At 39.2% G+C, this 14,135-nt stretch overlaps 1 protein-coding gene across 17 annotated transcripts in view; it reads right to left on the bottom strand.

Annotated features, from left to right (window-relative positions):
* The window catches only part of DST (dystonin), a gene marked incomplete at its 5' end in the record, with an annotated part of 302,226 nt that overhangs the window by 80,723 nt on the left and 207,368 nt on the right, over positions 1-14,135 (bottom strand). For all 17 annotated transcript variants that reach the window (XM_080389883.1, XM_080389876.1, XM_080389888.1 and 14 more), the window contains 10 exons: positions 919-1,118; positions 2,196-2,325; positions 3,998-4,233; positions 5,185-5,247; positions 7,880-8,006; positions 8,268-8,424; positions 8,942-9,108; positions 9,289-9,606; positions 9,882-10,090; positions 11,963-12,086. In XM_080389883.1, coding sequence (XP_080246009.1) covers positions 919-1,118; positions 2,196-2,325; positions 3,998-4,233; positions 5,185-5,247; positions 7,880-8,006; positions 8,268-8,424; positions 8,942-9,108; positions 9,289-9,606; positions 9,882-10,090; positions 11,963-12,086 — 1,731 coding nt within the window. The remainder of the gene's footprint in view (positions 1-918; positions 1,119-2,195; positions 2,326-3,997; positions 4,234-5,184; positions 5,248-7,879; positions 8,007-8,267; positions 8,425-8,941; positions 9,109-9,288; positions 9,607-9,881; positions 10,091-11,962; positions 12,087-14,135) is intronic.

Genomic DNA, 14,135 nt, shown 5'->3' with positions numbered 1-14,135 from the left:
TAAGTCATAGTGCTTGCAGAAGAAGAGACAAATACCATGGGTTTACTTTACAGAACATTTCAAACCCTTTCTTTTAAGTCAATTAGGTTCAACTTTTAAGGACTGTTAGGTGATACATGATAGTCTCCTGCCAGCTGTCTAGATTCTTGAAGCACTTACAAACCAGTATTAAGTCTTTTTCACGTATTATTAGAATATAGTTCATGTTTTAAACACTTCCATTTTAGTCAATATTGATATGTCAGCTTCCATATTACTTTTGCAAAATAAAAATCCTATTTCTTGTCACAGTTTAAAATAACTGGCAGAACAGAAATGTCTGAAATTAAAATTTCTAGTTTCTGCAACTTCGTCTGATTTAACTTTTGTTTCTTTTGTCTGCAGTTTGCTGTATTTCTGTAAGTAAATGACACTTTTTCATTATACTTTTTCTTTCACTCTCTTGGCCCCATATCTATTCACAGCACTGCATTTCCTTTGCCTTCATATTTTTATTAGCTACTGGCACAGTCAAGCGAGTAAGATCTCAAAAAGCTAGCTCCTACAGCATAGACTACACACGAGGACTGCCCATACAATGTTAAATGCGCACTCAAATTAATAAAACTCCAAAGGAACATTTTCATTTGACTACAGAGAAACCACAGTATGGTCAAAACAAAAAAAGGACCCAACATATCAGAGGATCAGTACCTCCTCAACATTTTTCTCCTTTAGCTGTCCTGATCTCTCTTAAATCTTACGATATTTTTTTCTTGTAATTATTGTAGTCAAGTATGATTTAAGCTATTTGCTGATAAACAAATGTAATGGCTCATACGAACTGTGCTGTACTCTATCTAGATGCAAAATAGTACTTTGCTAATAGCAAATAAACAGAAGAAACTTAAATCAATAATGCATGTTGGCACTACTCACCTGAACCTGTTGCTTTTGTGTATTCAGCATATTAGGATCAATTGATAGTGGTCCCAGCACGCTAACCATTAGCTCTTTTTCTACAAGCCAGTGCTTTAGCTGAGCTTCTGCTGTCTGGAACTGGGTCAGGTAATTTGAAGATTCCTCTAGTTTTTGTTGTCTCTCAGATGTAACTTGATTGAGCTCTTTCCATTTGGAATCTAACAATGATAATGTTAACATATTGCACGCATGTTCTAGCAGATGGGTTGTCAGACAGCAGAACTGACATATGAAGCATAAACAGAGCTGTCTAATAAGGCTTCTTGCTGATTAACTCCAGATGCCTTATTGCAGTGATTCCACAAATACATCTTTTAACAGTCAGATCCATATACACTTGGATGAAGGTCTGCAGTTTAGCACAGCTACATGCAGAATTTTTAGAGCAATGAATATGCAACATACAATAAAACCTGAATTTCATCCGTGTTTTCTCACTTCCTTTTGCCACTTCACTGTCTTTGACCTCTGCTCTTTCTGTATTAATTCCCTTTCCACACTACTCAAGTTCTGCTGGAGACCTCATGCGCTTACTCAAACTTTTCAGAATTTCACTTACAAACAGGACAGACTGGAAAAATTCTCAGCTTTAAAATAACTGTTGGTATAGCTATAGAAATACCTATCATTATGGAATAAGATTGACCTATTATTTATTCAAAATGTGACAAAGAATTTTAAGAAGAATTTTTAAAAGCTAAGGACAATTATGCACTGTAGTGTCTCAAAATCTATTGTCCAAACATGGCAGTTTCCAATTGGGGGGGGGGGGGGGGGGGGGGGCAACATTTATTGAATCAGTTTTAGAAAATGGCAAAAAGCCACAACCCACAAAATTAGAAAAGCCACCAGGTGCATGGGAAAAAAGTCTGCAGAAGAGCATTGCCAACAAATTGTTCTTTACGTGAAATTAGAATTAACTTAATCTGTTATATTTTGGAAGAAGAAGAACATATGTACCTGGAGCAGTGACTGACCATTAAAGTTTTAGTTGCACACTGTTTGAAAAAAGATAAAGCCCTCTCAAACAGGGAGTCAATATAAATCCAAAGCCCATGGACATCAGTGGAATTACTCCAGATCTACACTCTTCTAAAGGCAGTTATTTCCACAGAATTTAAGGGGTAGTAGGAAGCAAGATATTAAAAATACTAGTGATTGCTAATACATTAAAACATTCATAATTATACAAGTTCCAAATCAGTCTGAGCTATAATACAGCTTTACTGAAGTACCTATTTTATCCAACATTTGCCTCCACTTGGGTGCCTCAGGAGAGTCAGGGTTCTTCTCCAATAGCTCTGTCACTTTGTCCTTTAGTTCCTGCACTTTATTCGCACTTTGCTTTAATTCAGTTTCAAAAATCTGCAAGTTCAAGTGATAAGATAAAGAAGTGACTAAAGAAGAATGGTAAAGTGTAGAGTTTGAAGTACATAATACTGAGATGCCAAGCATGAAGATAAACAATAAATATCTAACAGTTACATACGAGTCTTCTGCTATGAATCTCAAAACACTTTATGATGGCATATGTTGCTGGTCCATTTTGGGGGGAAGAGAGAATCGGACAGATTTAAACTATACTAATAATAACAATTATTATTTAACTTGATCGAGCGACAGAACTAGAATAATTCAGCTAAATAAGACCCACTCGCTCCCATCACAGTCACACACACTTGGAATCTGTTCTTGTACAGAAGGCAAACTGACTAAGGCAGAGTACAATTCACAGCAGAAATAACCCAGCTAGCACCAACAGACAGGAGCATGGTGTGGCCCCATTTACCTCAATGGAAGTCCTGCTGTCACAGATAGACTGCTTCATGTTGATCATCCAGGTCTATAGTTTAAAGAACACCATAGCTTAAAGTGTAGACCTAGCAGGAGACTGAGATGCCTCAGCAATTCCTAATTCATGCTCTTCTTACAGACAGATGAGAACAGTCCTTACGTGCCTGGCAAAGGGCTCTTATACGAATATGCTTAAGTAACAAAGCTTGCCCCATGGAGCTGCATTTTAATTATCCAAACCTCACTAAAATAAACACTGACAAACCGTGCTTGATTTAGAACTTTTAGTGAAAGGTCCAACTGCATCAGAAAGATCACGCTTGTCTGAGCACTCACTCAAGTTTTCCAACTATCTGTAAATACTTTTTTATTACTACACCAGGGTAAGATGGTCATATTAGCTTTGCACATTCTCTGTTAAAAATAAAGAGCTAGAGGTTTTTCAACATTTAGTCTGATTTTTAGGACTGAATGCTATCCAAGTCTGAGGAAAGTTGGTAGCTGTTCAGGTTAATTTTTAAGGGTGACCTGCCAAATATAAAAGAAGAACTTCAGTTGAATCAAATTCTGTCCTTGTTTATCCACAATCACAGGCAAGGAAAGAATTTTCCCTATCCATTACACTTCCCTTTACAGATGAACATTTACATGTGTAAATATTGTTCTTCGCTGCTTGAAAAGCATACATCTCCAATGCTGAAACAGGACAGAAGCTTACTGCTGATTCAGTTGTTTTCTCATATCAATTAAAAAGTGGGGAGCAGATTGCTGTGCAGCTATATAACTTAACAAGCATGACATGCCTGCTGAAGAGAAACACCGCCTTGGAATAGACATAAGCCGCTGCAGCTGCAGAGACGGGGAGGTCTGTGGAGTATCAGCAAGCCAGCAGCTGAGAAACAGCTTTTGGATAGATACAGTCCTTCAGAACTTACAAGCAATCCAGTCTACCTCTCGAAACCACTAAGGAGATCAAAAAAGTTTATTGCATAATCAATACAGCCTCACCTATTTAAACTGTCTACCAAAATTATTGTTTTCTGTCCTGCGTAACTCCTCTCTGACACAGTGCTCCTTGTACTCCACTGACACAGTTTGCCAGATTTGCTTTAAGCCTGACTGGCCCGCTTACTAGGGACACTCAAATGCTCTCTACAACATCAAGCTATGCTGAGATATTGGTTGTTCAAACACAGTTTGCCCAAAAACTGCAAGAAAGATCTTTTTTGAAGGCACTAAGTACCTTATGTTGCTCAACTTGGGCTTTAACTGCTTCACTATCAGTTGGAGCAGCTTCCCAGTCTGATGCAGTTTTGTCCATTTTTTGCAGCCACTGCATCATCGAGGTTGATTCTTCCTGAATATTCTGCATTTTTGAAAGCATACTTTCTAGTTCTGAAATCTTTTCCTTCAATAAAACTCCCAAAACTTCGTAACTGTGATTTACATCAGACATGGCTTGCTGAACAGTGGTCAGTTCTGTAAAAGGAGAGAGGCACAAAGACTATGTTAGAGGTTACAAGCCCTTGAAACAATACTTAAGATTTCAAGAACTTCTGAACAGTACTCTGAGTTACGGTAGCTAATAGTCCTCCAAATAAGAAGTCGCTGAACAATTTATTTCCAATTCACTTTAAATGTGGTAACACTAGTGAATGACCTAATGTAAGTTCCTATTTGCAAGGGCTCATTTCACAGAAATCATTACTTTAATACACACACATACACAAATACCTTTAAATCTTTCTACCCATTGTTGCTTCAGTATTTTAAGCAACAATTTCTTAACAAAAAGTTGAACATACCAGTTCAGTTAGTTAGATGACAGCCTAACATTACTGCAAAAATATTTTGTTCACATTCATGTACCAGTACAAATGTCTTGTATCATAGAGACAGCACAGGAGCAAAACTGCACTAAGTAGACTATAGTTTGGGAGAACGGATACTGCAGACTTGGGACGTGGGATGTGACTATCCACAAGCACAGATCAAGTGCCTATGTAAGCTCCTTTGTTTCCGTGAAGGGGTTGGTCACATAAAGCAATACAAATGTATATAAAACGTGTGGCTTTGTAAGTCTGCGTATGTGCGTGTTGTGAACACCGGTGCGTGTCAAAAAGTTTCAAACCACATACACCCATACTAGAATTTTCTCGAAAGCCATGTGCTATACAGAAGTACATATTCATTCAGAAAATACAGCCAGACTTGGATCTGTCTTCAAGGAAAATATGGAAGGATAAATATTTTTAAAATTAATTTTAGTATCATGTCCTAGTCAATATAGTTGCCTTACACGATGGTGATGTGAAATTTCAATCTAGCAGTGACTGCTACAAGCACTCACTTAAAATTTACAAAATACATACATATCTAACAGTAATCGGCAGGTACCTTATGTTACCACAGCCTGACATTTTCACTGACCTTTACTTTTCAAGAAATCCTGAGCTCCTGAAGCTCCTCCTTCACCATTTAACATTGTGCCACCTGTGGATCAAGAGAGATGACATCCCATGCTTATCTGGGCCTCTTCCCACCAAAAACCCAGCACTGCATTTCCTCTTCAAAACAGCATGATACATAGCTCTTATCATTATATATATTATATATATATATATGTATATATATATTATTATATATATACATAGCATCTTAACATTAAAGAAAAATCTGAATGCTAATCTTGTAATAGCACATATTTTATTTAAACTTGGAATATTTTAAGCTTGTTTTATGTTTAAACTGCTCCAGACAGCTAGTACCACAAGTGGTACCACATATCCACAGCATATGCACAGCGGCTGGGTGTACACACGGATGCACATACAAGTATGCACACATGCACGATGTATAAGCAGTCCTACTGCCCACGATACTATGCTAAATAAATGACTATAATGGATAAAGGTCTATGCCCTAGCTGTGAGACCTGCTCGCATCCATATGGCTAACATCACTTCCTTCCTCTCCCCAAAAGAAACCTGTTCCCCAGTGCCTACTAAGAACACGGCTTTACCCAGCCATGTCTCGTGGGAGAGCGCTAGCTGGCAAATGCTGCCACTCTGAGGGGGGCACTAAACATAAAACAGCAAAGAAGTCCAGAGCGGTCACTGCAGACAGCGCAACCAAAGGCACTGCTTACACGGGACATCTTTACCCACCAGGGAAGTGGTTGAATCCCTGGAGGTATTTAAGACATGCAGGTGCTTAGGGACATGTTTTAGCGATAGATTTGGCAGTGTTAGGTTAACGGTTGGACTCGATGATTAAAGGTCTTTTCCAACCTAAACAATTCTTTCATTTAGCAGCACTGTACCTCTGCACAAAAAGCTCTTGATACCAACTGGACAAACCCCTCCTTATCTTGTCATGAACAAGACTTGAGCACATGCTCCGTGACAGGGATTGCAATGTGGAGTCCTTACTGTTACAGCCAAAGTCCTTACTGTCACTCGGAGACAGCCACTCGCCCAGACAGCCCTATTAATTAAACATCACTTCCAAGCCTCCGAAACCAGGGCTACGTGGGATTTGTAAAACACCGTCAGACCACAGAGCTGGGACACGTGGTCAAGCCACAGAGAACTGCAAGGAGAATTACTTCCCACTCTCCCGCACATATGTATTCCCAGATGAGCAGTTAACCGAGAAGGATTAATGGTTGCCTTGGAAATGGCTATGCATCCTACCCCGCAGTACCAGCTGGACAGTGAGCACCACATTAATGGCAGCTGGAGGATGGCAAGAGAAAACAAACCAGATAAGAGAAGTCACAGGCCCCAGTCAGACCCTTGTAAATCTTCATGCTCTATTAGCTGGACTCTGGAATTTATAACTGTGATTAAGTGATACACAGTACAGCTCTTGTCTAGGAGAGCAAATACTCTAGTCTGGAGGACTAGAGTTGCTCTTACATGCTCATTATTTAACTATTTTTCTATCTCGATGCATAAGAGTAGAGAAAGGGGCAGAAGAAGGAGCCCAAATATCCTATATAAGGTTCCGAAACGTTCTTTGAAATATTTTTATTTAAAATTGGTGCAAGAATGAAACCAGAGGCAGCTACTACAACAAGATGTGAAAAAGAAAGTGTTCTATTCTTGCCAAACAGGTATCCTTCGGCAGTCCCCATCCTCCCAGTCCTTTGCAGATGACCAGTGAAAGCCAACACACTTGAATTTATTTCCAGACCTAGTCAGTTCAAGAACTGATTGCAAATGTGCTTATGGCCATTAAAACACCCTAGGTACCACATGCCTTCAGCTATGGCTTGAATGATCTTTAGCAGAATTACTGGTTTCTATAAAACAAATCAACATTTGAACACTACAGTACAGAAAATCATGGAAATAGATTTGCTGTCTTTAAAATCAGATTACTGGTAAAAAGGATTTAGCTGAAGCTTCAGACTGGAAATACATTTTGGCCCAGGAAAGTCATGCTGGGATACGGAGTTGATTCCCTTCTGTGCTGTTGTTTCAACTAAAATATTGGCTAGCATTAATTATGCTATCATGTTGGGATGAGTAGGTTTGCCTAGTTCGCTTTTTAGAGAAACGATGTCCTCATCACGCTTCTAACAAAAACTCCATGACTCTGCAAACCCTTATGGGTTTGCTTGGTGTCACACAGCGTGTGCGTGGCAGCAAAGGCGTGCGGGTACCTCAGTGTTTGCAAAAGCAGGGCTTGTATTTTTCCTACTTGTGGACTTGGTGGATGTGTGAAGCACTGAACACCGATCAGAGTAAGTCAATTTTCTCATTATCAGAAGCTTTCTGGGGTGAGGTGAAGGCAAATGTGATACTGTTCATTTTGTTCATTATCTGGGAATTACATACTTAAGTAACAGCTTTAGGACCCTGTTAATCATTTACATCAAAGCACTTTCACGATATTTTGGCAGTGTAAAGCAATCAGAATGCGTATTGAATTACTACGGCAGTTAGAGAATTTAAATGAGAGTCACAGCAAACAATCGTCAGAACAGACATGGCTAACTGACTTCTCACAAGCCATAATATTCAGAAAGGTAATCCAAGGGTGGAAGATCTTAATTTTTGTCTTAAAGGTTTTAAAAATTCCTGAACTGTTAGGCTTACCTGATTATACAAATGCATACCTGACTTTGCAACTGCTCTCAGTTTGGCAGGAGAAGTCACAGCAGTAATTAGATTACACAGCAATGTTCCTCTGCTATTCATTTTCTGCAGTTCGGGTGCTTTTAACGTCCACTCATCTTTTAAATTCTGATGAAGAAAGATAGTCATTTGTTCATAACGAAAATTACTTCAGATTTACAAGATTTAGTGTAGAGAAAGGAACAACCTTGCTGCTTGGGAATCCTCTGCAGTACATCTGAACAAGCAAAGGAAATGGGAATGTAAATGCAGACTGCAAGCTCCCTAGCCACTACTACTGTGACTGCTTACACCTGAAGTCTGTACTTGTTACTAATAGATGCCCTATTTCCTTCAGCCATATTTCACGTCTCTTCCACAACGTCTTACCAACGTATCTTCCAAAGGTTTCTTTAACTCCTCGGTATTCAGAGATGCTTGTGCTGCTGGAATTCTTTCTGTCGTCTCTTTTATCCATTTCTTTAATGATTCTGCAAGGAGCTCAAACGTATCCATTTGTTTCTGACAAGATGATACATCCTCTTCTCTAGACAATTAAAGACAAAGGAATTACAGTATTCCTTCTGATCATTAAACCAACAGATATTACCAATCTGATACTGCTATTCCTAAATTCAAAGAGCCACAAAAGCTGATTTTATGGATATGAGCAGAATGTGGAAAATCTAACATTGCTGTACAGGTAACTTATATGGAAGCTCTAATAATTTCTCCAGTTTTCATTTGCAGCCTGATGCCAAATAGTACTCTAAAGCAATCTGCACAAGCAGCAATTTATATTCTGTCAGAGAAGGGGAGAAGTAGGGTTTTCTTAGAACTGACAGGACTCCTGTGAGTATCACAAAATTTGAAAAGTTACTTGCCTTTAGAGCCCACATTAGAGCTTTTGAACCAAACAAACTACAGAGGTACTTCCAAATAGAACCTTTTTGTGAATAAAAATACCCTATCTTACTCTGTAGTTAAATGCAATCTCTTGAGACCGCATGCAAGAGGACAGCAGTCATACTAACACTTTGCAGATCCAAAGCAGAAACACTTACTTTTCCTTTACAGTCTCCTCTATTTCTCTGAATTTCTTTGACAAAGCATTTACTTTTTCTAATACCAATGCTTTATCTCCAGGAAGAGCATGGAATGAAAGTTCTTCAAGAAGCTGCTGCAAAACTTCCAGATCCTTCTTATGTTGTGCCAATTCTACACTAGCTTCCTGCAAAATAGGATTACATACTTCATGTTAGATTTTACAATCACTTGTTCAAAATAAAATTCTTTATTTCAGTTAACCAAGCAAAGTTGGGAAACAAGCATGCCTTAGTTATTGTTTAATCACTTAAATGAGTTATACTAGAAATACACAATATATATTTAAATGGAATGCTTACAGTACCTGAATATATTGAGACACTTCACTAACATCCTTCCTCGGTGCCTCCGTCTCACTGAGAGCCTGGTTTTTCTCATCTAGAAATGACTGAAGTTTTTCTGACAGACCTTCAAATAACTCCACTTTAGTCTTCAACTCCTCCATTTTCATAAGCTTCTCTTTATGCTTGTTACTTGCTTCAGAAAACCGTCCTGCAAGTTCACTCATTTTCGCTTGCAGTGAGGATGCAGTGGATGGATCCGTTTTTTCTGTGAACTTCTTCACTTTTTCATTCATAGTGTTTATACTGCTTTGGCGACCCGCAATGTCTTGTTCTAGCATCTGAAACAAGCAAGAACTACTTTGTGTTGCTTATAGTTAAATTTTAAGAAGTGAAACTAGTCCACCATATGAAGTGACAAATCAGTACAGCTAGACAATCAGTGTAGGTCTATCTATTTCAGCTACAAAAATCCATACATGCAGTTTCACTTCATGCAACAGTCCTCTTTTTAAAGTATTTTGAATGCATTAAAGGTGTCAAACTAAGATTGTAATTCTTTCTTGAAACTCAGATTACGAAACAAATGTTTCTTCTTTCAGAGAATGCTACTTACAATGCTTTTACTAATAATATCCTGAATAGCAGCAGAATTTAAAGGCACTTGATCCTGCTCTTCAAGGCTCTTTTCAACTCCTTCCATCCAATCCAGCATTTCATCCAGACCATCCTGCACGCTTAGGGATCGTGTCAGAGTTATTTGGAGCTTCTCATTCCTTTCATTCACAGACTTGGATAAATTGTCATACCTCTCCACAATATCATCTGATAAAGAGAAAATACATTCCATTTTTTTCCTTTAGCCAAACTAAGCTTTTAACTCATTTTACCAGTTCTCACCAGGTAAGCGCGAGTCAAAACCTGCCTCTATCAGAATGAAGCAAAACCATCAGCTGTATTCAGTAAAAATACACAAGCAAAGATCAAAACCTCCAAATAATGCCAAGAACCCCATAGGACAAGGGAAACGAGCAAGTAGCTTGCAGGTGTACCCCCCAGCTTTTAGAAGCTGGTTTCCATGCAGGTCTAGCTTATGACACCTGTTGACTGTACCCAAGAAATAAAACAGCAGAGTGTTAAGACGGCTCTTCTACAATTTTGTCTCAAGTTATTGTTAGAGCTGAAAGGTTCTTCCAGATGGTTCTTCATTAGACCTTCAATACTTCCATGATAAGCCACTGAAAGTTACAAGTTTCATGTACCTCCTATGGAGTTTCATCACCAGTTCTAAAAAGGCAAGCCCACACTTGTTTCATTTTGTTGCTCTGCAAGTTACTTACACGATTCCAGGAAGAGATAGTTGTGTGACACACATAGAGTCTTCAAACTTCAGACAGCGGTGAATGTGATGCTGTGCTACTTCTCACAACTGATAGGAAAGAGTATTGGGTGTAGGTGGTAAGGTTTTTGGCCTCTGTGAGAAGAGGCGAAGGGCTGCCCCATGGAAGACACAGATAGTTCCAGCCAGCTCCTACTGACCCACCACAAGGCACAGCTGGGCTCTACAGCTAAGCTGGTGGCACATCTGGGAAAATGTATTTAAGAAAGGGGAAAATGCTGCCTGGGACTGAGAAGTGACGGAAAATAAAGTGTGCAAAATAGCCCTGCAGACGTCAAGGTCAGGCAAGAAGGAGGGGGAAGAGGTGCTCCAGGCTCCCCTAAAGCCTGTGAAGGATTGTGCTGGAGCAGATAACCACGCTGCAGCACATGTCGGACCTCACGCTGGAGGAGGTGGATGCTTCTTTACTTCTTCAAGCAACTGCAGCACATAGAGAGCCCACACTAGAGCAAGATTATCCTGAAAGATTTCAGCCTGTGGAGAGGACCATGCTGAAGCAGGGGAAAGGTGTGAGAAGGAATCAGTGTTAGAAAGGAGCTGTTATGGACTGACCAGAATCACCCATTCCCCATCCACCCTGCACTGTTTGGCAGGGAGGAGGTGTGAGTAGTTAGGAAGAAAAGACTGATGGTGAGCCTGGAAAAAAGAGTGGGGTGGGATGAAGGTGTTGTTTTAATTTGGTTTTGTTTCTCACTACTAAAACCTGTTTTATTTGGCAATAAATGAAATTTGTTGTCTGTTTTGCCATGACAGTAATTGGTAAGTGATCTCCCTGCCTTTATCTTGAACCATGCGCTTTTCCATCTTAATTTTCCACATTCTGTTGGGCAAGGGGAGTGAGAGAGCAGCTGGGTGGGCATCTGGCAGCCAGCCAAGATCAACCACATCATAGACAGTTTCTGGACATCAGAAGTAAATTACTCTCCTTGGCTAAGCAAACTTCAAATGATTGCTTGGAAACAGAATTAGAGCCATGTTCCTTAACCTGAACATGTTCCTTCCCACTGGAGAACTTAGGATCCTCAGCAAATCACTACCTCTTTGGCATGACCATCTGTAATATTTGGGGAGTGGGGGGAGGTAAGTAAAAAATAAAATTATAGCTTTTAATTGAAAATTATATATTATCAATGTAGGAGACAGACCAACAATGAAATTACTGTGTTGTAACAGCTTATGACTCAACAAAACATGGACTTCAACAGCTATGCAAGAATGTGGAAACTCTTTCGTCTCCTCCACCACCTGCATGCAGGCACAAGTGATACAAAGTTCTATTAAGAAAAGTAAACATTTACCCAGTGTTTTCTGAATCTCATCTTTGTCTGGTGTCAACTCTCCCCTTGTATCCAGTAACACTTCAGCAGCTTTTTTCAGTTTTTCTACAGCAATTTGGTGGTTAGACACTTGTCCCTGAAGAACCTGTAACATTCCACAATTATCAGTTATGCCTTTTAATACAGTTAACAGTTACACAAGCAAGGCTTGAGATATGCCATATAACCTAAACTTAGTGGTGGTAATAAACTAACTCAATTTGTGACCTCCCCTTAAGAAAAGTCTTCACCAGTGGTGATGACTGCTGTTGACCTTCTGGCCCTTGTTTTAGTTTGTTCACCATCTCTTTTATCTCCTATTTTACAATACTTCTCTGACTCAACTGATTTCTTGCATGTAACTTCAAAATGTGTCTTTTGATTTATTGTTTTTAAAGACTGTTTATACAGACTCATATACTACCCGAAAGAAAAATAAACATATTTTTCAACTTGGCATCAGAGAACAATTCAGGGGGAAAAACATACAGTCATCAGCAGTAGTTACACATTCACCATCAGTTGTACGACAAAGGATCAGGCTGATACGGCAGTGTAAACAGGAGTAACTTGAAAAAAGATGATCACCTTCACAGTTCAGGAGCCTCCTGAAGCCAGTGTCACTGAATTTTGCCTAGGTTTGTCCATTTAACCAAGCGACACAGGTTTAGAGACTAGCCCAGCCATGACTCACTCCAGAGCCAACAGAGAAAGACAAGAAAGCTAAATCAACTTCTGAAAGTGACTTTCACTCTCCAGTGGCTAAAAGGACTCAAGGGTCAATAGTCTTTAAATTATTTCAGGCATCTGTGCTAGTGTAGATGATGTATCTTTGTTTTGATTCACTTGAACTTTATACAAGTCCAGAATGAAGGACTTCTCATTTATTTTTTGATACACACTAACTCAATAAACATATGACTCCAAAGGTAATCCTGCCAGGACAAAGGAGTCAAGTCAGTGCATTCAGTACTGGTGTCCAGAGCACAACAGTACGTCAGAACATAGCATGTCCTGCTGACTCACTTGAGAAGAAAAGAGAGAAAGAGAAAGAGAGAGAGAAAGAGAAAGAGAGAAAGAGAAAGAGAAAGAGAGAAAGAGAAAGAGAGAGAAAGAAAGAGAAAGAGAAAGAGAAAGAGAGAAAGAGAAAGAGAAAGAGAAAAAGAGAAGAGAGAAAGAGAGAAAGAGAGAAAGAGAGAAAGAGAGAAAGAGAGAAAGAGAGAAAGAGAGAAAGAGAGAAAGAGAGAAAGAGAGAAAGAGAGAAAGAGAGAAAGAGAAAGAGAGAAAGGGAAAGGGAAAGAGAGAAAGAGAGAAAAGAGAGAAATGAAAGACAAGAAAAAAAGATGTACCAGAGAACCTTGTATGCTGACAAAAAGCAAGCAAGCTGATGCCAGAGGCACTGAAGAATATTCTGAAGAACAGTTAATCCCCATAAAAAGATTAGACCCCACCATGCTGCCAAGGTCTGTGTGTAGCTGGATTATCAGCTGCATGTGTTGCCTACAAAGGACAGCTTTAACTTGCAACACCTGACTTCTTAAAAAATACGCTTTGTTTTGCTTTCGTTAATTGGCTTTCTCTCTTCAGCCTCCTGTTTTTTCTCTTCCTTTGAATCTTTTGACATGTTGTACCCTCGCCCTTCTTCCCAGCTCATATTCATTGAGTGCTCTTTTGTGTGGCATGTAATCCATGTAGGCATTTCATAATAGAACCCCAGTACTCACTCCTTTTGTATTACTTGCATGAAAATTGGCATTATACAGGATATAATTTGTTTTGGCATAAGGAACAAAAATTTTAAATGAAGCCTAAAATTCTAAATAGTGTTATTCCTATTTTTCTAGTGCTTGGAAGCACAAATGTACCTGAATTGTTCCACTGTTAGGAGTTCAAAATTTACACTTTCAATTTTGTTGTCTTAAAACATTGCTGTGATTTGCCTCCTCTAATGTGTCATGCACCAAAATATTGGGCAATTCCAATGGCAGATTTGAAAGATACCATGTGGTAAAGGTAACTACTACGGGAAATGGTTAAAGCATGTAATCTCCACGAGCCATTGACTACCATTTGTCAATAGTAAACAGATCAGACCTGCACTGATACTCCACATAGCACAGACAAAACAGTGAGGAAATGCCTGACCAATACGTTT

Source organism: Falco punctatus (assembly GCF_963210335.1).
Source record: "Falco punctatus genome assembly, chromosome: 5".
Taxonomy (NCBI): domain Eukaryota; kingdom Metazoa; phylum Chordata; class Aves; order Falconiformes; family Falconidae; genus Falco; species Falco punctatus.
Note: the sequence above shows the minus strand (reverse complement) of the source record. Positions and strands in the feature narration are given on the sequence as shown.